The 25218-nt window shown below is 49.6% G+C and overlaps 1 protein-coding gene across 6 annotated transcripts in view; it reads right to left on the bottom strand.

Moving 5' to 3' along the window:
- The window catches only part of LOC147629404 (uncharacterized), a 305268-nt gene that overhangs the window by 197177 nt on the left and 82873 nt on the right, over positions 1–25218 (bottom strand). For 4 of the 6 annotated variants that reach the window (XM_086812666.1, XM_086812667.1, XM_086812665.1 and 1 more), the window contains 6 exons: positions 21403–21567; positions 21089–21169; positions 4635–4777; positions 4469–4538; positions 4249–4338; positions 3929–4069 (listed from right to left, as the gene is read on the bottom strand). In XM_086812666.1, coding sequence (XP_086668792.1) covers positions 3929–4069; positions 4249–4338; positions 4469–4538; positions 4635–4777; positions 21089–21169; positions 21403–21567 — 690 coding nt within the window. The remainder of the gene's footprint in view (positions 1–3928; positions 4070–4248; positions 4339–4468; positions 4539–4634; positions 4778–21088; positions 21170–21402; positions 21568–25218) is intronic. The other 2 variants (XM_086812670.1, XM_086812669.1) reach the window with 1 other exon arrangement.

Here is a 25218-nt window from a genome sequence, read left to right as displayed (position 1 = left end):
CTGCCCATGTCACCCTCGATGAGGATGACAAATATTATTGTTTCTGATTTCTTTTATGTGTGTATGGGTGCTCTACCCTTGCAATATGCATAAAATGGATGAAATAAACAGTGTGATGTGTGATGGTCAATAAGGGTCCTCTATCCTCGGTTGTCCCCCGAAAATGTGTATTGGTTTTACTTTGATATGATGTATTGACACCCAGTTCAAAGTAAGGGGAGGTGACGAGTGATGGTTCTCATTGCCGGTCGCAAGCTGACTCAGAAGTCACTATCACACGGGAGGTGTTGGATAGTTGGACTTGCTCTTTGCAGTATTGTGGTGGAGAGGGGATCGGTCTACTCCTTGCGTGTTGGGTCTCACACTCTTTGCTTTGAGGGGGGATGTTGAGGAAATCATAGTCAAAGAGTGTGTATTTGTGAGTCTTTGTGTGAGAGAGTGCCACATGTAACTTTGGGAGTTATCCCATAAGCATATGGTACTTGAGTGTGTGTGTTCACTCTATAAGAGTGATGTACTTTCTTGTGTGTCACATCAATCAAATCAAGCTATCTTGGTCTACATGTAAGTACTTGTTCATTGCTTTCATTCCTTTCATTTCCATTTCATTATGTTTGCCATCTTTCCTTTCTGCACCTAGAGTTAGCTTGCTCTCCTGTTCCAACAGATCCATTAGAAAAGGATGAATTGGAGGAAGTACTACAACCAGAGCAGATAGCTTTTCATAAAGAATGGAAAGTTGTTGGAGGCAAGCTACTTTGTCAGTATCTTGTGAAATTCAAAAACTGTTCAACTATGGATGTTAAGTGGATGGATGAGGCGTATTTTCAGGATTATCTAGATCTTTTGAAGGCCTATCTTGAAGCTTTTCAGTTGCGAACAACTGCTTAGAAGCCAGGGGGAGTGTAGCCAATATTGACTTTTGCGGGCGGCTTCTCTTAATCATGTGCATGTGTATAGATCTTGTGAGGAGGAACTCTCACTTGGAGGCCACAACATGACAGATGTTTTGTACATGTGAATGGATGAATCCCTAGGAAGAACTCTAGTGTGAGCCCAAGGACAGGGCAAAACGTACTTTTGACATGTATACAAGGACTAGCTACTCCTGGTTTTGTACATGACGTGCCCAGGAGGAACTCTGGCATTTGTATATAATTTTTGAGATACAAATATAGCATATGGGTGATTCTTCCAGTACTTTGATGCACTTTATGTCCATGTTTGAACTTCAAATTTTATTTGATTGACTTGTATTACTGCCTGGACAATGCTTGGGTTTCCTGCATGTGTTTTGTCCATAGGGTCGGGGATGCCCGAGCACCCCTATGGACAGGTTTGTGCACACCTATTTGGGACTAGCAGGTGGCAGCATGGGTTTTGCAAGCAATAAGTATGTTTTAATTCATTTTATTGCTTTATGTACATGTTAAGGTTTATGAGTGCAGGTGTACACACTCACTTAACGAAGGCCGGATACTTATTAAGTTTTCACATGGGCCAGCCAATATTTTAAAACCATGGCCAGTTATTATACCTTGAGGGCATGCATCAAATAGGCGCCCCTTTTTGCATGAGAAAAAGCACACTTACTGCTATTTGTGACAAGCACTGATAAATATGCATGTGGACCAGCTTTTGGAGAAAGAAAAAGCTAGTGCTAATCTTCAAGGGAGAGGGCTTAGGGCTGGTCACTGAGGTGCGGGCCTGATTCAGGTCTGATTGACATCTCCAGGCGCTGCCGGAAACAAAAACGTTTTCACTATAAGCTTCTAGAGCATTTGTGCAGATATTAAGGGGCTGTCCAGGACTGCTTTGTGGACCAGCTTTTGGAGAAAGAAAAAGCTAGTGCTAATCTTCAAGGGAGAGGGCTTAGGGCTGGTCACTGAGGTGCGGGCCTGATTCAGGTCTGATTGACATCTCCAGGCGCTGCCGGAAACAAAAACGTTTTCACTATAAGCTTCTAGAGCATTTGTGCAGATATTAAGGGGCTGTCCAGGACTGCTTTCAGCACTTCCGGGACTGTTTTCAGCTGACACAAGCGGGAGTACTTGTGAACAGGGCTGGTCGACTTGTTTCGAGGTTGTCTACAGGCAATTGGGCACTTAACAGAGCTGAATCTGAAGGGTACACCGTACATGCTACTTTGGGTGAATCCATCGTCACGAGAAGAAGTTTGTTTTTGCGACCGGAAGGTTCACCAGTATTGGGCTTGTGCAAAGGCGGAGCTGTGGACTTGAACGATCCTGTACCAGGTCAACCATGAGGTTCACGGGGTATTGTTTACTTGTATTCATCTTTGTATCTGGAAGAATCAGGTGGGGCAGACCGGTGGTGATCCCCGGGTCCCCGAAAGTTTGCAAAGGCGGAGCTGTGGACTTGAACGATCCTGTACCAGGTCAACCATGAGGTTCACGGGGTATTGTTTACTTGTATTCATCTTTGTATCTGGAAGAATCAGGTGGGGCAGACCGGTGGTGATCCCCGGGTCCCCGAAAGTTTGTATCTGTAGCAGACTCCTTTGTGGTAATCTAGCCTTAAAGGGGAAGGGAGGGGGGTGTCAGCCCATCTTCCGGCCCCTAGTGTGGTGTATTGTGCAAGATCTCTCTCTTTCTCCTATTTTACTCTTGGCTGAATTATGTCGTGGTTTACACTTAATCATGGTTTACAGTAATTGAATTCCTTGTATCACACTGCCCTTCCATTACAGAGGGACCAAAGGTGGTGTATGTATTGCACTGTCAACCCCTATCTTGCCTTGCATCATTGGCCATGGTGTCATTTTTCTTGCTAGAGTGCAATGGATCATCATTATGCACGATGGGAGACACATTGGTATTCTAAACATGTATGCACTTACTGAAAGAGGGGGAGAGCATCCCTCACTTATTTGCTTCCTCATGCTGATCATCGGATCATTGGGGGTGACTTTAGTATGGTTGAGCAACCAGCAGATAAAAGAGGAGGGAAAGTAGGTATGGTGTACCCACTTGAGAGGGCCTCCTAGGAAAAGTTTATTCACTTTATGCATGGCAGAGATTGTTGTCTTGAGGATGATATTCACAGGAGGCCATCCTCTCTTCTATTTTCTTGCTCTAGGAGGAGGGAAGCAGGTTGCTCCTATGCACATTGAGACTGCTTCTATGTTGATGATTGGGTTCAGGGGAGGACATACACTCATAGCATTTGGCAGTTTTATTAGAGATCCAGGACACCGTGGCTCTACCCTTGTGTGCATATTCATGAGCATTTCTACTTAGATGCAAAGCTTTCGCAGCACAAGATAAGTGTATGGAGGTCTCATGACTCTTCTAATGGCCCAGAGAGTGTGGCATCCAGATTGCAGCATGTCAGCCATTTTTACCACAGGATGGGTCTTGGTGCTTATAGTTGTATGGTGGATGTTCTATCACATATCTTCATTGGGAGCTTGGTGAGTGGAAGTGGATTGATGCAGCCAATCCTATGAAGAGTCAACCTTTTTTCAACTACAATGTCCATAATGCTAGGCTCCTTTTACTTGGGTAGATTCAGAGAACTCCTATCCTCAGGCTGCAGTGGGAGAGTTATTGATTCAAAAGAGATTTTGGCACAGACTTTGGCGTTCATACAGGAGGATCCAGATCTCCCACTTCTTTTGGTTATTCTTACATGGTGGCCTCCCCATTAATCAATGGAGGGCTATTTTTGGACGAGACCCCACTTGCCCCACATGCTGAGTAGCTTCTGCGACATTACAACATTGTGTATGGGGGTGTATGGTTGCTTAGAGGAATTGAAACTCTATAGCTCAGCTTAACGGCACTCCAAATGACTTTAAAAGTACATGACACACTCAGAGGAATATTCTTCACGTCAAATAATTAACCTTTACCCTCACCAGGTCACAACTTACAACCACAGAGTGCACTTATTGCTGGAACCATACCTCATGAAAGGAAGCAGAAATGCTGCACCGAACACGTGGTGATGGGTCTTGAACCAATTGCTGGTATGTTAAGTGCAAAGTCATTGCATATTTTCGAGCTCCAATAGATTTCAAAACTGCTGGGAAGTTGTGTGCACACAGCTGTAGGGACATGTGAAAGACCCTCCATGATTAGTGATGTGCAAAGAAACTATAGAGATCCACAGACTTTCTTTAGCATCTTAATCCATTGGTCTACACGATAAAACAGTCAAAAATGCATATAACCCCTGCAAACCGATAAGCAGTATTTCTGCATGCATCATCTTATCAAGCCATACCTGCCGCACCTCTTCGCTAGAATTCCGTGAGAGTGATTTGTAGGAGTCTACAAAAAGCTGAATGTCTTCCTCAGACAAGTCAGGTGCCATCTATGTAGGAATACGCAAGAAAAATAAAGTCTGTAATGAGACAAGAGACCCAAGTGTGCATGAATATATTTAGTGCATGCATTTGATCACCATCAAGTCGATACCTAGAAGCTATGAAGAACAACGCTACCTTGAACATAAGCTCCCCAAAAAGCTGAGAAAGAGGCAGTAGCATTTTTGCATCCTTTTGACCACAAACCCTATGGAAAAAAATCCCCATAAGCAGACGTTTTAAATATGTGCTATCAAGGAAATTGTTTTGAGATAGTATGTAAAAGTCAACATTTGGATCGCACAATCTAAGAATAGGTAGGATCTTTAGACGCTTGACATCAGATGGAAGAAAATCAAGCATCTCCACTAGGCTTGTAAGAGCAGCACGATGGACAGCCATTTCTTCGTCCTTTAAAAGTTCATACAATTCTGGTAAAACAGTTTTCTACAAAACATTAGAGAAAAAGATTTAGTGAGTAAAATTTTCAATGCCATATATTCAAAAAAATAACATGAAAAAAATATGGGCATAGAAAGAATTCATCATGAAATTGATGAGTTACTTGGGACGTTGAAGTTGATAGATGCTTTTTCCTCTTTTTTTTGAAATAGATAAATAACAAGTATGATAAAGACAAATACTCCTTCAAAGAAAAAAGAGTTTATCACATACGGGGAAGCAAAACAATTGTAAGTAGAGCTTATGTGTTCCATCTTAATGCGAAATAGTATACATGCCCTCTATAATTGTACATAAATCAGAGAGTGATGGGAGCAACGTGAAGAGAGAAAAGAGCAGAGCGTGGAGAGAAAGAAAGAAAGAAAGAAAGATATATTAACGTCTACGAGCGGCCAAAGTTGGCCTATGAGACAAAAAATAATACAACTGTGTTCTTCCGGTCATCGGAAGAAAAGAAAGAAAAGAAAAAGTGTGCATGTGTCTGGATACAACTGTGAATCATCATGGATCGGTGGAGCCCATATACAAACAATATAAGGGGGGGTGGGGATGTGGATGGAGTGCTAAGGCAAGATGCATCTCTATATGCTGAAGGGGTAGTACAAGCATGCTATGCAGATCTATGTCTAACTCCATCCAGTGCCATAAGAGGGATATAAGATATCATACATCGCCGATGCTGAGGCTGTGAATGGCGTGAACATGTACCCTGAGTCTGAATGAACACGAGCTAGCCTCTCTTGTGTCTCCATCTGGTGTCTCATTCGGATAGCTGCTATCTCTCCGTGACGGAGTCGGGGTGCTCTATGTCCAGTCTGTCTAGGTCTCCTCCTGGCTCTCAATTCCTTTGCTCTCTGTGCGGTCACCCCACGTGGTACATCAGCTGGCACTGGCATAGCTCTCTGGAAGAAATCTGTGAGGCTGGGACTGTCTCCCACCCCTAGTGGGAGCGGGTGTCTGGAGGAGTCTCGAGAGAGAGAGAGGGAGAAGGCTGCATGGAGAGAGAGAGAGAGAGAGAGAGAGAGAGAGAGAGAGAGGCAGCAGGAAACCCTCTGCCAGCAGCGAAACCCTAAAACCAACAGCCTACAGGAAGAGCAGCTGGCAGCATGGAAACCCCTAAAACGACCTGCTGCAGCATACTAAAATCCTAAAACGACCTACTGCTGTAGGCTTGCTCGTTGCCAATAAGGCAGACAACAGGGTGGCGTGCACAGAGAGAGAAAGCACAACCCTTGGCCTGGAATAGACAACACCTAGGCTGCAATATTCCAGATTGTGGCAAGCGAGGAATGCAAGAAGAGCTCAAGCACGGCGGTTCAAGTCGGCCTTTTTTCTGATCAGCCTCACCCCCCCCCCTCCGGCCGGGGGCTAACCATTACTTTCTCAGAAGCTGAGCTTGCGACTAATTTTGCCGAAATTGAAAAAGACACAAAGACGATCCTCATTGCCAAAGTGTTTGGGTCTCATCCCTCCTGTCTCCAGGCCCGTGACTGCGTCCTCGCGGCGTTGCCCTCCGACCTTACTCTGCACTTCAAGGATGTCAGATTACTTGGGCGAGGCTTCTTCCAAGTCGACTTTGATGATGAGGATTCAGCCTCGTTGGTACTGGAGAGCAGCCCGTTCTCTCTGGGCCAGAGGAAGATGTTCTTCCAACCTTATTCCAGCTACTTCGATCCCGTGGCAGAAGACCGGAACAATGTCCCCATCACTCTCAGATTCCCAGGTTTTCCTCGTGCATATTGACCTATGCTGGAGGCCATCGGGTCATCATTTGGACAGGTCCTTCAGGTGCCGCCCTACCGTACCTTACCGACTTCATCAGCCCAGGTGGTCACTACCTCGGCGGATGCTATCCCCAGGGTTATGGTGCTCGCTGGTTGTGATGAGCCTCTTTATGATTTTGTGTTGCTTCTAGGACCTAATAGTCTCCTTAAGTAACGTATGGAGGCTGCTGGTAAACCTGACCACTGCCGGGTTTGTCAACAGCAAGGGCAATTTGCCCAGGATCACCCTAGAGCTAGGGACCGTAAGAGGCAGCGCAATCACGCCTCCCCCTCGACACAGCCTATGGCCCCAACCCGACCAGTGGTCCGTCAGGTGTGGCGGGTCATGTCACGTGCCCATCCTCCGCGTGGGGACATTGGGATCCCTCCCTCAGATCATGCACAGCAGGATGGTGATGCTTTGGATCATAGTGGTGAGACCGCTGGATCATCCGTGCAGAAGGATGGTGCCTCAAGCCAGGATGACTTTGTTGAGTCCTCCCTGCTTGGGCAGGGCAGTTTGCAGGATGTACAGGGCTTGAAAGATTATGCAGATAAACAACAAGATGTATCAGGTCACGGTGCCTTGCATGATGGCAATCATGTATCTCGCACTTATGCAGACGCTGTGCAGAGTCCCGGACATGGGAATGACAGTGGACTTTTTCCCAAAGATTACCCCCTCCTTCAGCATTATGAGAGGAGGGCTCTGACCCCGGCCCAACGTTTTCTTTGGTCACAAGTCAAAACTCCATCTTGTCCATGAGGATTGTCTCATGGAATGTGCAAGGCCTAGGGGGGCTTCCCACCCGTAGTAGGAAGTGCCTTGTGAAGGACCAGCTCCATCAAGTGGTCGCAGGTGGAAATATGGATGTACTTTTGATGCAGGAGCACAAATTGGATAGGCTCCAATGCTGCAAAACTGGCAAGTTTCTTTCAGGCTTTACTTTTTGGTCTGGGGAAGTTGGAACCAAAGGAGGTGTTTGCATTTCAGTCGCAGCTTCCCTCTTGCCTCATGTTGTTGGATCTGGTGTTATTATACCTGCTAGGGCTCAGTGGATTATGATCATGCATGAGGACCAGAAGTTAGGCATCCTGAATATCTATGCACCTAACTTGACAGGTGAAAGGGTGGCCTTTTGGGACACCATCACAGGGCTCCTCCCCCAGGTTGATCATTGGATAGTTGGAGGATATTTCGATATGGTTGAGCTTCCTTCTGACTAAAAGGGTGGCCGGGAGTGCAGAATTCAACCCTTGGAGCGTGCCTCATGGGAGAGATTTACACTTTTCTTATATGGCAGGGATTTTTGGACTGAGGATGACTTCCACAGGAGGCCTATTTCTCTCTTTTACTCTTGGCATAATCGCAGGAGAGGGAATGATTGCATTTTTGCACGGCTCAATAGACTCTATGTGGATGATTGGGCCCTCGATAGGGGGGGCACTATCGCTACTATGCCTGGCACCACCAAATCAGATCATTGCCCAGTTGTTCTTTGTCTCAGGGAACCTGGGACTCGGAATGCCTCCCCTCGTGTTCACATTCCTGATTCGCTTTATTTGGATGCAGAGACCTCACTTGTATCAGAGAGATTTGGAGGTCATGTGATGATCCTGACCCTCGCCACAGGGTTACCATGGCTCTGGAAAGGACCAGCCAGCACTATCAGTCTGTTGCATTGGCCAAGAAACACGAGATTTTGGAAAAGGAGAGAGCTATCAGACGGAGGATTACGGCGCTTCAGAGGGAACATGAGAAGCATCCTCATTCTCCTTGGATTTCAGATCTTTTATCTACAGTCAAAGCTGAGCTGCAGGTGGTCTTGGATAGGCATTCTGAGTTCTTGTTTCACGCTACTGAGGCATTCTGGGTACAGATGGGTGGCAGATGCAACACACAATTCTTCTCCTCACATAGACCTACCCATAGAAGTAGGGAATCTGTCAGGTGTTTGCAGGACTCGGTGGGAGTGATTCAGACTGATCCGGATACGGTGAGGAGTATTGCCCACATTTTTATCAGATTTTGTTGTCTGCAGAGGCACCCTCTCCGCACAGAGGTGTTGCACACAGATGAAAGTTTGGGAGTGCATGCCCAAACTCATTACAGATGATATGTGTTCCTCTCTGGATGCTCCTTTCTTGAAGGATGAGTTGAGGCTGGCTTTGCTGGCTCTCCCAAAAGGAAAATGCCCTGGGGATGATGGTCTCTCCCCATCTTCTTTATTCAGTTTTAAGATCACATTGGGGATGAGATCACTCTTGCCTTGTAGGAGATGTGGTGTACAGGTATGATGCCACCCCATCTTACGGAGGGCCTTATCCACCTTATCCCAAAAGGTGGGGATAAGACCAACCTCAAGCAATGGAGGCCGATTGCGTTATTAGGTTCTGCATATAAAATCCTAGCTAAGGCTCTGAGCATGAGGCTGCAACCGGTCCTTCAAAGGATCATTCATGACACACAGAATGGCTTTCTCCAAGGAAGGAGTATTTATTATAACATTTTTTCATTTTGGGAAGTTGTTGAGTGGGCTAAAGCTAGCCACCAACCCTTTGCCATCCATCTGTTGGATTTTGAAAAAGTATACAACAGAGTGGATTGGGGTTTTTTGGAAGGCACAATGGCACATATGGGATTCTCCCAGGATTGGATCAGAGGGGTCTCTTGCCTTTATAGGGAGGCCCATAGCACGGCTTTGGCCTGTGGGGGATGGGGTGAGCGCTTCCAGATTTCTCGCTCGGTGCAGCACGGTTGTCCCCTTGCTCCCCTACTTTTTCTCATTGTGGCAGAGGCCATGAGCAGATTTCTTCGGGCCACCACAGGTGTCACGGGTCTCAGATTGCCTTTATGCACAGAGGATGAGCTTGTGGATTCAGAGTTAGCAAATGACACCGTGATGTTTCTGGAGGCTTCACGTGCTTGTCTTTGTGCTTTTCGAACAGCCCTGGATATGCTTTGTTTCGCAGCATGTGCCAACATTAATTGGCACAAGTCTGTCGGATTTTGGGTCAGTGAATCCCCACATATAGATTGGGCTTAGATGTGGGGTTTACTTGGATTGAGAGAGGATGTACTACCAGGTACCTTGGCTGTCAGGTTGGCATTGACATTTCCCCAGCACAGCAGTTTGCACCTGTACTCATGAGCATTAAGAGCAAACTTCAGTGTTGGAGCAGAGGGAAGCTTGATCTGGCATCAAGAGTGTTGGTGGTTAACCAAGTGCTGCTGGCCACGTCCTGGTTCATCACCTCGTGTTGAGTTTTTCACAGAGGATGCATTGGCCAACTTCACCGCCTCATTAGGAATTTTTTGTGGTCACAGTTAGATGACACTGCACACACCCGGGCTAGAGTTGCCTAGGAAACCATTATCAGACCTAAGCATGAGGGGAGATTGAATATCATTGATCCAGAGGTGCAGTGTAAGGCGTTGCTTTGCAAGTTGATTGTCTGAGGATTTCTTCCTAGCACTGAGCCTTGGAAGGACTTTCTCAAGCAACAGGTTATGAGATGCACTCCAATCAGGGGTGGCGACTGGCTCTACAGCTCACGGTTCATCTTTTCTGAGGAATATCACCGCCCCCCCTCCTCCCCTCTAGTTAGGTCCCTTCTTTGGGCCTGGGAGTGCATGAGAAATGTTTTAGGTCATATACCTCCTCGGTTAGTTGAGGAGGCTTATAGACAGATTTGATCGTGGATGAGCATGGTAGATCTTTTGGCGCTGCCACACATATCCATTGGGCTGCTTGGGAGATGTTTTTTCCTTTTGTCCTGGAGTGGAAGAGGTTTAAGAGCCTCACAAGTGATCAAAGGGTTGGCCTTACTCAGCACTTGAGGGGAGCTAGTCAGAGGATTATGCAAATTGATGCAGCCATACCCAACCATTGGGTTAGAGGGGCTTTTCTAGATGGATCTCGTCACTTGTGGTCTAGGGTTTTTTCAGGGACCGGGGTTCCCCTACAAAATGTGGGTCTACCATTTTTCTTTTCTGTTCACAATGGGTGGAAGTTGGAGAAATGTGTGGTGCAGGATATGGGTGGAAGTTGGAGAAATGCCATGAAAGACCTGTAGGACTAGAGGAAAAGAAAATGTCATGGTCCCACTCCCACATAAATACAACGCTCTTTGCCTGCGCAAAACGAGAAGACCCCTGAATACGAGCCCATGTAGCCATGAGAGTATGGATGATATCACCCCATATAGTACTAATGCACTGAGACTCAAAAATCTGGACACCCTCAATTGCCTCCGTGCATCTAGCTCTCAAGATCTGCCATGCTGTAATACTAGCAACAATCTCCCAACAGGTGTCAATCCTCTGTCTAGGGGGTGCATGATGTGAGTGAGGGACATCCTGCAACAAACCATACTGGGCAATACCTCTACAAATGAAAATAGCAATGTCTATATCACTGCCCTCGTAGAGAATCTGTGGGCCAGACTGGGAGAGCCAAGCAACTGTCTCCCAAGTAACATACATGGCGCAGCCACTCAATTTGCCCATAAGTTGGGGTATAGAACCCCACATACACTGTGGGGTGCTGCATCCCCATAAACAATGCTGTATAGTCTCAAAATTTGCCGCACATCTCGGGCAGGTAGGTGCGACACCAAAAACCAATCTCCACTCATTGGTGGGGAGACCACCATGTAAAAGCAACCAAAAGAAATGAGAGATCTAGCTCCTTCTATATGAATGCTAAAGCCTATGCCAATATCTGCACTGTATCATCAGAGTGATGTCATAACTCTCCCAATGAGGCCTGAGAGTAGGGATCCTATGCATCTATCGAATGACGAGAAGCCTAGCATCCTGGATAGTGAAACAGAAAAAGGGATGGCTTTTCAATGGATCAGAGGCATCAATAAAAAAAAGAATCAATGAACCAGTGATTCCCCGAACGACCAACAATCCTCACTGGACTAAGCCTAGTGTCTGGGATGATCCCCTCCATGCTACATCTCCTCAATCTCCATCCACGCATGATAGAATAGATGATACAATCTGTAGCCTCCTGGACCAGGAGTGCAATGACCTACAAAGATACACCTATCCTAGAAAAAACTCCCAGTCATCTTGGATGATAATCTTCATGAAAGATCCCAGAGAGCCTCCTGGACCAGGAGAGCAATGACCTACACCTATCCTAGAAAAAACTCCCAGTCATCTCGGATGATAATCTTCATGAAAGATCCCAGAGAGCCACTCCTGCGGTATAGCTACATCAATCTGATCAATATGTATGCAAGAGCCCCTAAGATGCTGAATGGATGCAGCTATCCGATCCACCGAAAGACTCTTGAAGGTCTTCCAAGCAAGAACTATATATGCACATCTCTCCCATCCTTACACTGCATGTAACGAGATGCACCAAGTGGCTAACCGGCCTCATCCCTAATGAACTCGTTCCACATAGTGTTTACGCTGCTCGCTGAAGCTACGCCCCATCCCTGCCTGCGCGACCTGCACACCAGCGCCCCCCCCCCCGCCATTTCGCTTGCTCTTGCCCCCCCCCCGCCTGCTGTAGTTCCTGCGCCCCACTCCCTTGTTGCTCTGCCCGCCGCCCATCTCTCCTCCCCCCCTTCGCCTGCTTCGCTGCTGCGCCCCATCCCTCGTTGCTGCGCTCCCTCCTCGCCTTCTCGCCCCCTCCCTCCTCGCCTCCTCGTCTTCTCGCCCCATCCCCTGCTTCGCGCCCATCTCACCTCTGCATCGCCCCGACCCCCCCTCCGCCATCATTCTCCTCCCCGCCTCATTCGCGCAGCTGCCGCCGCCCCCCCCCCCCCCCCTTTTCGTGCTGTTTTCCGCCCCCCAGGGGGTTTTGCTTTTCTTTTCTCCTCCGGTCTTCCGCCTCTCTGTGTGCAGCCCGTTTCTTGCAGGATTTCCGCTTTCGCCTCGCCTACGCCTGAGCTTCAGACTCTGATGGAGACTCCTCCAGAGGGACTCATCCGCAGCCCCCTCGCCCGCCCCCGAGGACACCCCCATCAGGCTTTCTCTTTCGCCGGAAGAGGAAGCGAGCCTCACCGCAGACGTGGAACGCCTTCAGGCCCATTCCACCATCTGCCGTATAGTCGGCACTCACCCCAGCAGAGGGGAGATCCGGGATCTTCTCCAGGCCCGCCTTCTTGCAGATGTGGGCAAGATCCTGGACGTACAGCTTCTGGGCCGGGGACATTATCAGATCGAGTTCGAGACCGCCCAGAGTGTGGCCAAGGTCCTTGCCATGAGCCCCCTTGACATCAGGGGTGCTCGGGCTTTCTTCAGACCTTGGCAGCATGGCTTTGATCTAGCAGCGGCTGAGCAGGGAGAACGCCTTTTTCATGTTACAATTTGCTTCCCTGGACTCCGCCGGGAGTATCTTCCGCTTCTCTCTCGGCTAGGAGCATTGGTGGGCTCGGTACTCGAGACTGGCCCCACAGCAGCTTCAGTGGTGGCCAGAGCAGCTGGGCTACCCTCCGTCAGAGTTTTGGTGTCTGACATCTCCTCCCTTCCTAAGGTCATTCAGCTACCTAGGATAGGGGGGGGATGGATTGATCAGAGAGTGGAGTTCTCGGGGCTCCCGAACCAGTGCTTCATATGCAGGCAGGTCAGCCATCTGGCCAAGGCCTGCCCTCGCAGGAGACCTCGACCCTCACCACAGCAGACAGCAGGCCCCTGATGGCCCGCCCACAGATGCGGCACGGCAGGCTTCCTCCGCGACACCTGCTCAGGCCACAGAGACCTCGGAGTGGCAGCCTGGACGACAGGGGCGCCGCCGAGGGAGACAGTCACAGCAGCACGCACAGAGACCGCTGCAACAGCAGCCACAGTCTCAGCCTCACTGGGTTCCCGTGAGGAACAACTTTGCTCCCCTCCAAGAGGAGACCCCTGCAGCGACTGAGGACCAGGAGATGCCAGCACCCCCTCCTTCACCCCCCCCACCCCCACCCCCATCCCCTCCCACTGCCTCGCTTCCACCTTCGCCTCCTCCCGCCCCCGCTCCGGTCTCGGCAGCGGCTCCCTCTCCGCCCCCCTCGCCCCCCCCTCCTCCTCCCCCACCCGCCTCGCCTTCCCGGGAGACCCTGGCAGTCCCCTGGCGCTCGCCTGCAGTCCGGAGGGCGCTGAGCACCGACCTCGGTCGAGCACCACAGAGGAGACCTACCATGCCGATCTGGGGTTCACGGATATCATCTATCCGCAGTCGGCTGAGTCGCCTCGGTGTTAGACAGCGATCGGAGGCTTTCGGTTACGCCTTCACTCGGCTTTTTGGAGCAAAGGGCCCCCATGAGCCAGCTCCCATCCGAGTTCATGTAGTGATACCTCCGGCCCGCGGGGAGGAGGCACTTGATTCAGCAGTGGCCTTCTCGTTCCCTCTTTGTAGCCCTTGCGACCGGGAGTGGACTCTAGAGCTCGCTATTAGCACTTTGAACACACAGGCAGTTGAGTTTTCTCATCATGTGAGCGACCTGGAGGTGACAGATGTGATAGGCCGGCTCTGGGTGTTGGCTCATTTTTTCTTGGATCCCGGGAGTGTGGATGCCTCAGGGATTCATCATTTGGTCGTGCGTATAGTGGCAGACTTAGCACGCGACCCTGGATATGTATGTATACACGAGGTTGCTTTGTCAGAGCGGGAGGCAGTAGCCATGGGCCACAGCCACTGGCGCCTGATCCGGGATTCTTGCAGTACACCGGGTGGGCAGATTCGCAGCCGCTCGGATGGGGACTACTCTCCATCCAAGCCTGCGAAGGCTCGCCGCACGGCTGAGACAGCATCTACCTCAGCAGGTCATCCATGAGGATCATCTCATGGAATGTACAGGGCCTGGGCGGAGCACATTTTATACGCTATCGAGGTTGCTTGAGGCAGGAGCTTCAGAGATGCCTGGTTAGTGGCAGCATTGATATTTTGATGATGCAGGAGCACCACTTGGGTGAGAGCAGGATCCGGAGATATGGTTCGGTGATGCCTGGTAGATGGGATACCTTTTGGTCTGCAGGGTTTGGTCCTTTGGGTGGACATGGAGGAGTTTGCATGGTCATTGCAGATGTATGGCGGCAGGCCATTGTGGATCGAGGGATCATTGTGCCTGGTAGAGCACAGTATGTCATTCTGAGGATGCATGATGAGCTATTGGGCGTGCTCAACGTCTATGCGCCTAATCATGCTAGTGCCAGAGCAGAGTTCTGGACCCAGGTTACGGATGCATTGCCAGAGGCCGCACATTGGTGTGTCGGGGGAGACTTCAACATGCTTGAGGACCCGGCCGATAGGGTGGGAGGCAGTCATGTTACAGTGCACGGCACGGAGCTTGCAGCTTGGGACCGGTTTTGCATGACACTGAGGATCACTCATCCATGGCAGCATGGGGCCTTCTCCCGTTCTCAGGACAGTCTTAGTTTCTCTCGGTCGGATCGCCGACAGGGAGGGACTAATCTATCACGGATTGATCGCTTTTATGTGGGCGACTGGTTAGGGGAGCGAGGGGGCTCCGTCGGCATTCTCGTTGGCACCTCATTTTCAGATCATGCACCAGTTATCTTGACATGGGAGGAGAGGACACGGGAGCCCAGCTTGCAGTTGAGGATCCCAGAGAGGGTACTTACAGATCCCAGTCTCGCTGAGGACATTGAGAGGATCTGGCATGATAGTCAGTGCTCTGACCAGGATGCAGCAAGCCAGTGTGCCCAGGGACTCATCGAGCTTAGCTCTTTTCTGCATGCTGCAGCTTTGACACGGCTGGGAGAGATTCGCGAGAGGGAGCATCGGCTGAGACGCAGCCTTGCCTCGTTACAGCGCCTCCAGGAGCAGCAGCCGGCATGTGAGTGGTTGGCGTCCCAGCTGAGCCAGGCACGCCAGGAGGTTAGAGAGGCAGAGGAGCAGAGACATGAGTTTTACTATCGTCGTCACCCTCTCAGTGGACGTAGCTTGGTGATAGAGTGACTGGTGAGTTTTTTGAGATCACTGGACCCCGCCATGCTCGGGCAGGAGTCCGTCAGCTTGGTAGACCGGATGGTTCGGTAGCTACTGAGCCTGGGGAGATCAGAGCCATTGCCACTGCATTTTATAGAGACCTGCTTTCAGCGGAGCCAGCCACTGAGGACAGAGATGCTTGCAGACAGACTGTGTGGGCCCATGTGCAGAGGAGGGTCACAGATCGTATGCGTTCAGTTCTTGGTGCGCCTCTTTCAGAGATTGAGCTTGCCGAGGCCTTGAGGGTCCTGCCGCGACATAGTTGCCCAGGGGAGGACGGACTGACGCCGGCCTTTTTTATGCGCTATTGGGACCTTTTGGGGCCAGGCCTCCGCAGGGGCTTTCAGCATGTTTTGGACACTGGGGTGATGCCGCAGAGCTTTTCAGAGGGCTTGATTTATCTTATCCCCAAGGGGGAGGGAGTATCAGATGATATTCGGCATTGGAGGCCTATTACGATCCTCAATACTGTCGACAAGGTCTTAGCAAAGGCCTTGAGTTTGAGGATCCAGCCCTTCCTGGGGGAGTTGATTCATGCTACTCAGACAGGATTTGTCAAGGAGCGCAGTATCCTTGACAACATCTTTACTTTCTGGGAGGCGACGGCCAGAGCTAGATTTCTTGGCGAGGACTTGGTCATGATGCTTGTCGATTTTGAGAAGGCATACGATAGAGTTGATTGGGGTTTCTTAGAGGGCACTATGCTTCGCCTGGGCTTTGAGCCAGGATGGATCAGAGGGGTGGCGGCTCTGTATTCCACAGCTCGCAGCCAGGTGTTGATTGCAGGAGGACGGGGGCCGAGTTTTGAGCTGACCAGATCAGTCCGTCAGGGGTGTCCCCACGCCCCCTTTCTTTTTCTCTTCTTTGCGGAGGCTATGAGCATGTATTTGACGGCAGAGGCGGTTGGTTTGAGAGGACTTCAGCTCCCAGTCCGGGGGGAGGACTTGCTTGATGCTGAGTTTGCAGACGACACGGGCTTATTTTTGCATGGCCAAGAGGCCAATCTTCTTCCGGCAGAGCAGTCGCTCCAGGTTTTTAGTGCAGCTTCGGGAGCATTGATCAATTGGCGCAAGACAGTGGCCTTTTGGATCAGTAGTGCTCCCACTCCGGCATGGAGCCCGGACCCCGGTTTTAGATGGATTCCTCCAGGCACAGCAGTGCGGTATTCGGGATGCCAGATTGGCCTAGATTTGTCACCTGAGCAGCAGATTGCCCCGCTTCTTCTGAGCATTCGGAAGAAGCTTTTGTATTGGAGTACAGCTCGACTATCCTTGGCTGGGAGGGTGGTGGTGGCAAATCAGGTGCTGTTAGCGACCATGTGGTACATTACGTCTTGCTGGATCTTCTCGAGCTCTTGCATCAGTCAGGTACAGAGGCTGATCAGGAACTTTCTGTGGTCTGGGCGGGACACGGGCAGCCAGCTCGGGCAAAGGTTGCATGGGCAGTTATTACACTTCCGCTGGCTCAGGGAGGTTTGGGTATTATAGATCCAGTTGATCAGAGCAGAGCCTTATTGGGGAAGCTTATTGTTCGGGGGTTGCTTCCAAGCGCAGAGCCTTGGAAAGAGCTCCTCTTGCAGCGGCTGCAGGCTCGGGCGCCCCCAGCAGGGGACAACTTGGGCACCAGAGATTCGCTGGATCTTCATAGAGATGAGGAGGACAGGCCTCAGTAGAGGATGGGAGGACAGATTTGCTTTGAGTATCCTCAGAGCTTGGGAGCTGCTGAGACCGGGGCTCTCTCAGCGACCTCCTTCTTGTGTTGAGGAGCGGGCCAGACAGCCGCTCATCTGGAGCCCAGCGGTTCGCACAGAGCAGGGTCATATGCTGGGTTCTCGGCCTCGTTTACCCTGGGGGCCTCTAGCGGCAAGCCCAGGTCGTAGTTTTGGAGACTGGCAGGCCTTCTGCAGTCTCCCAGAGGAGATCCAGGTGGAGAGACTGAGTCACTTCAGAGGGGGGTTGATTATGAGAGATGATATTCAGGAGGCACTCACAGAGGAGTGGTTCACGCCTCTCGAGCCAGTGACCCCACGGTGGATGGGAGCCTTTACACAGTTGGAGATCTTGATTGCTGTCAGAGCTTGCACTGAGGATGGCAGTTGCCTCTATATGAGATTCAGGATGAGGGCAGGCTCGAGCGAGTGGAGGTGGAGTCGCCTTTGGTTGCAGAGTGCACCTTTCAGAGGATTAGGGTAGTGGCCGCCGCTTCTCAGAAGTGGCATATAGACCCCGATCCTGCTGATGTGCTCCCGGATTGGCGCATATGGGCATATGCAGCGCGCCCCTTGGCCCGGCTACAGTGGGACCCCGGGGAGTACGAGTGGCACGATCCTTATGCATCCCTTGAGGCCACAGAGATTACCTTTTTCCAGTATACTGTTCGGCTGGGGCGGCATATTTTGACGGCGAGGAGGACGGTCTCTCCATCGGCCGCGGGGCATTGGCGGCTATACAGGGACTCTCACAGGAGTTCCTGGAGGATTTTTGGGCTCAGCTCTGGGCTAGTCGACAGGCCCGCAGGATCTCGACTTTTCAGTGGTGGCTGGTCGCCCACAGGGGCTCAGCAGTTGGCACTTGGCTTGTTTACAGCGGTCTTCCGGCGGCCTGCGTCCGATGCGGCCACCCTATGGAGACACAGAGACACTGCCTTTGGGATTGCCCTCAGGCGCAGCAGATTTGGCTGCGGATGCTGCGTATTCTGGCTCCCCTCTCTCCAGAGGGTATGTTTACGTGGGGTGCCGCTGCTTGGTCGACTTCGTCAAGGCCTGCTATGGGCTATGAGATGGAGCAGGGCAGTCAGGCCATCAGATTTATTAGGGGCCAGCCTCGCCTGGTTCCGGCACCGGATCTCTCGTCCACCAGCTGGACACAGGAGCGGGATTTACGATGGGAGCTCCTCAGCAGCCTCACCATCTGGTTCACCTGGAGGGCCCGGTGCTTTACGGCCTTTGAGGGGAGATTGGAGCCACCAGCAGAGACTGTACGGGGGATTTGGCAGGAGTTGATCCACACCCTGCGAGGACAGTACGACCGCATCCGGGGAGACTCGGATGAGGCGATCTTGCGGCGCCATGCCTTTCACACTACTTGGCGTTGTGGCCCCTTCTACACCTTACACACGGGATCCCCCCGTTGGCACTACAGGCCACCTGTTTGGCTGTTCCCCTTCCCCCTATTGTATGATTTAGCCTCTCAGTCCTTTGTACTGATGCTTGTATTTTGCAGCACCTAGGGAGAGTCTCCCGGGCTGCCATGCTGTATTCACTGCTCTGTTTCTCTTAGGAGCAGGAGAGATCTTTTGTAGCCCTACAGGCGTTTTTTATTATATAACTAATGAAAGGATCTTTTCTCGGAAAAAAAAAAACACTCGTTCCACATAATAGGTTGTCGGTCAGTCTCATCCAAAGACCTAGGAAGCCTTTGTCGCAAGAAAGGTCTCATGCTTCTCCATGCTCTGACAATGGCTACAATAAGAGGGGAAGATGGAAGATGGTGCCCTGATATCTGCCTCCATGAACAAAAACCGTGTGCTGGGCAGCCAATCTCTCTCAACACGAGGTGTACATCCGGAAATTTGAGATAAGAAAAAATCCTTCCAAGGCTCGGTGCCTGGTAGGAAACCTCTAACCACAAATGTAGTACGTCTTTCTCGATGGATGGTTGTACTACAACCACCATCACTTGTGTGTGGCGGTGTGGCCAAAAATGGTGACTTCAGGAATGTGCTTTTGCAAAAGGCATATGATGTCCCTATAGCAGAACATCATGATGAGAGCCCCACTTTGGAAAAGTTGATGCAACCTCTCTTGTAGCCTCACATGAAACAAGACGTGCATTGACATGTCAAGTTCTGCTAAGTTTATTAAAGATCAAAGCAAGACACCAGGGAAACCAGCAAGCAAGCTACATTCACTGCTTAATTCAAAGAGGACCTCCTTATGGACTTGGTAGTGGCTTTGGTTGGAGTTTGCCAAAAATCAGAAGGTTTCAAAATGAATGTATCTTTACAAAGGTGGATTGGTTGAGCAAGCACTTAGCAGGCACACTTCATTCAGTGCAAGTCACATTCAAATGATAAGAGGTGCCTCAAATCTTCATTCGAGAAGTGTACAGGATTGTGTTTGACAAAGATCCTAAGATCACAGGGTCCTTTTGGAAGGCTCTTTTCTTCGCTTGGGGAGCAAGCTCCACCAGTTCACAAGAGCACTTCCCCCTCAATCCGATGGGCAGACTAGAGCATGAACAAAACCATGGTCACAATGTTGAGAGTGATACTGTCAAAAGCAGCTGGCTGTATGGGACAGTTTCTTCATTTGGTGGAGCATGCCATCAATAATAAAGTCCAAGTATCTTCTGCGCCAACTCCCTTTGAAGTTTTGTATAGTCAACCATGCTTTCATGAATTATGCAAACTCTTGTTCCACCTGAACTAATTCTCTTGTGCTTGGGGGGGGTGGTCCTGAGCTGTCAGGCCTATGCTTGGGTTGATGAGTGTTACAACCTTATGTAACCATCTGCACTCAACCTGCATTCAAATCACCTAACCCACATGCACAAACACATGAAGAATACATGGAAAGAAATTAATGGCCTCATTACCCCAATCATAGGCCCCACAGCTCTGGACCAACCTTGAGCACAGGAGAGTTAGACTGGATGTTCTTGAGCACAGAAGAGTAAGATTGGATGTTCTTGAGCACAAGAGAGTTAGATTGGATGTAATCTAGACATTGGACCACCTTGCCCATGGGGACTGGTCCCATATCACGTCCAATAGCCAGCCTTGAATTTGGAAACCCATAGTCTGCCCCCATGGCTAGACTAGATCAAGAGCTTACACTTTGATGATTCCACACACTTACAAAGGCCCCATGCCCTATTTATATCCCTGGTTTTATGGGATTATTGAATCCCCAAACATCCAGATCCTGATTGTCTTCTACTCGCTCAACTAGGCATTATAGGATAGTTCAAATTATATTGACTTCAATGGCCAACCCCATGAACGGAGCTGTGGAAGGTTTGACAGGCCACAAAGAGCACATCAGCTCAAGGGCACTCTTCAGCAGGCACAATTCAACCAGTGCTTGTGCCTAGACCTAAAGATTTGCAAGGTTCTAACTTCTAATTTATCATTATCGATTCGGTCTTCCATGCAGCCTTGCAGAAGATGCCCTTGTAAAGACAGGTCCCTATTTCTCATGGTCACAGGGAATGGGCATTTTTAGACTCGGGAATGTTGGGGATGGCAGCATCTTCCCATCCCATGTCACTCTACAAGGAATGGCCATTCTCAGTCTTTTCCGTCCCCGTTCCCCGTCCCCATTTCGTGTCCCATGTGACTATGCTATTTCTGAATGGACAGCCCCTTTGATCCCCTGGAAGAAGGCATTTACCACTATTCTTGTACCCTCCCAGCAAAGTGTGCCTGATGATCAACCTCTTGCTGCTAACCACTTCAATGAATCTCCTACTACTAAAATAATAATAGATGTTATGACAAATTGTGTACAATGTCAGTCTTTAATTGCAATGTTTTTATGATAAAGTGAAAAATAACTGATAAAATTTTTAACTAACCTTGGTTGTTTCAATCCCAACAGCATGTGATATGGCATTTAATTGCTCACACATGCTTATCCGAACCTCTGCATCCGTGTCCTATTGTTCAAAGCACAAAATTGTGATCGCATTGTTCTTTTTATAGAAATCTTTTGGGTACGTCGACCTGATGGGCTGTAGCTGCAGTAAGCAGGGGTCGAACCCACGACCTCTGTGTGGGACTTCAACCCTCTAACTGACTCAACTACACCGCAGGAGACATTGTGAATGTATTGTTTGTAGTATTTATGTTTAACATTTGCCTTTGAAATACTGAAACTTCTGATGTTAACCTGACAAAGAGCCATTGCTTTGTTCAAAAAAGAATGCTCGATCTCTTGCTGCTCAAGCATTGGTGCAATTGCACCTAATAGTCGACTGCATATAACTCTTGAGATAACAATTTCCTCTACTTTTCCTCGTGCCAAAGCTAGTTGTAAAAGGTCTTCCTTAACCACCTGATAAACAGTTACACACAGCAAAATTTGTGTGTGCATGTGTGCCTGGCTGTTGGAGGTGGTGTGCATGGCATGCACATGCCCACGCCCATGGAGGTGCATACGCATATGAGAAATGAAATGAAATGAAATGAAATGAAATGATATATTAACGTCTCTAAGAGGCCATACTGGCCTATGAGACCAAAACTGAGAGTACATCTGAAGTTGGTGTCTCATCAAAGAGAACAACTAAATGAGACTAAGAGGCCACAGGCCATAGTGGCCTATGAGACCAAAACTAAGAGTACATCTGAAGTTGGTGTCTCATCAAAGAGAACAACTAAATGAGACTAAAAAGTACAATAAACTGATTGTCCTACAGTTATAAGAACAGAACTGTAAGACACCGAGATGATACTGAGTAGAAAATACTGGAAAATACTGAAAAATGTATATCAGGTAGATCCATGTATGCTGATCAGTTGAAGTGTTGCCCTCTCCTTAGATCAAGTATCTCTGCCATGGGGCTGTCTAGAATGGAGAGGTCGTAGAAGCAAGGTAGGCGCCTCCGATGCCAAGCAATAATGGCTCTAATCTGGCAATGGTGAGGATGCTATGGTCGGGATCCTAGTGGGCGTGGCCGACAAGCACGACATAAGATAACTGCTCTATCAGTGGTGACTCCCTGGGAGCGTGGTCGGTGCCCTGATGGCCCAATGGAGGAGGTATCAGGCGGTGTGTGGACTAGGTTGCTGGTGCTGGTGCCGAAGAATCTGTCAAGGTCCTCTGTCTAGGTACATCATGGCTCGGCCTCCTGTCTACCAAGAGGGTCTCTCTGTGTCTCCTCAGTGAGATCAAGTAGAAAAAAGTCTCAGGCATCTCTTATCCTCAAACTCCATGACCCTATGTAACGGCCCAAAACCCTCTCGAAAGAGGCAGTGATATCTCCCTCGGATCTCATAATAGACTGTACATCGGCAAATGTAGTGTTCCTCTGTCTCTACCTCCTGGTAGCATAGCTGACAAATGCGATCATCCAAGATCTGATGCACATATCGCCCTGTCTCAATCCGCAGCTGGTGTGATGAGGTCCGGATATGTCCAATGGCACAACGTATCCCATGTGATAGGTGTACATCCATGTACGCCGGGCAGGTGATAAAATCATCCAGTCAGAGGTGTAGAAAATGGCTCTTGTAATGAGCCATTTTCGTGCCCAAGGGCTCAAGGGGTGCTAGTCCATGTCCTCTCTGTGTCCACTCTGATGATATCCATCCTGATCACGCGGTTTCGCTCTGAGCGGGTGAGATCCAAAAATGGACAATCCAGACTCTACTAAAACGGTGGTAGTGCCTCTATCCGCAAACCATGTAGGTCAAACCATGATCTCATCTGAGCGTACCAACAATGAGTATCTCCATCCTCTGCCAACTGTATGGATGAGGTCAATGCCAATCGGGAGTACCTCTACTGAGGGAGCTCCCATAGCCGCTATAAAAAGGTAACTGCCTGGAATAGGGCCTCGGTTACTATTGGTGGGGCACCTAGCTCAGCCCGAACAATCTCATGTGGTACTGATGATTTGCTCCGAATCATGCGGGCAATCATCATAATGAATGGTCTCTCTATTTGCCTCCAGCCCTCATATGTCCCTCTCTGAGATTCTGTGATGTATACTGGGCCCCCAAATTGGAGCTCCGTACAGGAGGGTCGGTGTGACAAGCGTATCAAATAGCCACAATTTGGTGCGTGGCTCCTGAAACTGTATGTGTGCACACTGCCTCTCAAGTGCCCCCAAGGCTGCATGCCCTCGAGCTAATCTAGCTGCTGCTGCTGCTGCCTCCTTCAGGGAGAAACGCAATCCTGTGAAAGTAACTCCCAAGTAGACATATGACCTGACGTACTCTATCGGCTCCCCTCGAAAAGTGAACTGAGGCTCTGATCTCGTCACCCATGCCTGTGAGGTGTTAAACACCATAACCTTGGTTTTCCCAAGGTTCACTGTCAGATCTCTATCCGCACAGAAAGCCTGTAATGCATCCAAGTGTCTCTGTAATCCCTCCGGAGAGTGTGAGATTAGAACAATATCATTAGCATATAACAAGATGGGTATCAACACCCCTGCCAAGCATGCCCCTGGGCCTCCCAATTTGTCTACATAATCAGAGACGGCATCAATGTACAGTCCAAAGAGGGTGAGCGATAGCGGGCATCCCTGCTCCACCCCTATCGTGCTGGTCACCATATCAGATAGTCCGCCTGGAGCTCGGACTGTCCATGTGCTCGATGACCATGCCTCTCTGCCCATCCGCTCAGCTCTGACTCCAATAAAGAGCCATATAATTTGGCCAAGTAATGACCAATCATGATCGTCCTGTAGTTGCCTAGTACCATGGGGTCCCCACTCTTAAAGAGTGGTACAATGATATGCTCTGCCCAGCTTGTCGGGAAACCCTTACAAATGGTACGATTAAACATATGTACGATGAGCGGAGCCAAAGTGTCTCGTGCATATGAGAAGTGCTCTCCAACTAGCCCATCCTGATCCTGTGCCTTTCCATTCTATAACCTGTCTATCGCAGCTAGCACCATCCGCATAGTAAAAAGGTGCTGCTAGCCGGTCTAGCTCCCAGTGGAGGGGCGGTGGGGGGCTGTCCTGATGCATCATATAGCTCTCTAGCATAAGTATGCCATGCCTCAGGTGCAGTAATCGGTGTACCAGGCTGTCTCTCCTTAAACATCTTTCATGCCCTCTTGCTGTCCTTCCCCAGGAAGAGTTGGTAGATCTCCTCCTCTAGCTTAGCCAAATAGGCTCGTTTCTTCCTCCGCACAAGGCGCCAAAAAATCATCCTGGCCTGTCTATGCGTGTGAGACCCAATGGCAATCTCACGCTGTAGCTGTGCTCGTGTCTCACGACACTCATCATCATACCGACTGTTCTGTGGGGCAGTGCTGCGGGGGTGGGTGGAAGGGATCATAGTGCAGGGAAAGGCATATGAGGTGGATCCATGTAGTACACCTGCCAATCCTCTCGTGATCTTGTCCAGAGGGCTGTGCGGGTCTAAAGCGAACAAGCCATCAGATACTGCATCTCGATAAACCCCAACTATCTCACGTGTAAACTGATATCTCGGGTACCTAGGTAGATGAGTGGCTGGCCCATCTCTCGGGGATCTACCTACTAGTGTGAAACTCAGGTATGCATGATCGGCTGCTATGCCAATGGGCCTACTGGAAATCGTGAAACCCCGCACATCAGGAATCAATGAAGGAGATCCCATCAAGTAGTCCATTGTGGTCGCTCCCCCTTTAGAGTTCCAGTGTGTGAGAGCATCTGATCCTTGCCATCTCGATAAGCCATTGTATATGACCAACCCATGTGCACTCCCGAGTGAGAAAAAATGCCTCCCATAATCTGTCATCTCCCCCTCATCCTGTGCTGATCTCTGCAACCCTACATCCTCTGCCGTGATCTCCCGATACATAGCCTCTTGAGTATCATACAACTTTGTCTGCTTTGTGCCTGTGCGTGCATTAAAGTCTCCCAATAGTAATATGTCTCCCATGCTGGCAAACCTCATGATATCATCATATAGTGGTATATAGGGCGACTCTCCTGATGGTGCAAACCTGGAGTGGCCTGGGGGAAAGTAGCATACCGCAACATAT

This window comes from Cibotium barometz, chromosome 18 (assembly GCF_041138505.1).
Source record: "Cibotium barometz isolate CiBa-2024 chromosome 18, ASM4113850v1, whole genome shotgun sequence".
Taxonomy (NCBI): domain Eukaryota; kingdom Viridiplantae; phylum Streptophyta; class Polypodiopsida; order Cyatheales; family Cibotiaceae; genus Cibotium; species Cibotium barometz.
Note: the sequence above shows the minus strand (reverse complement) of the source record. Positions and strands in the feature narration are given on the sequence as shown.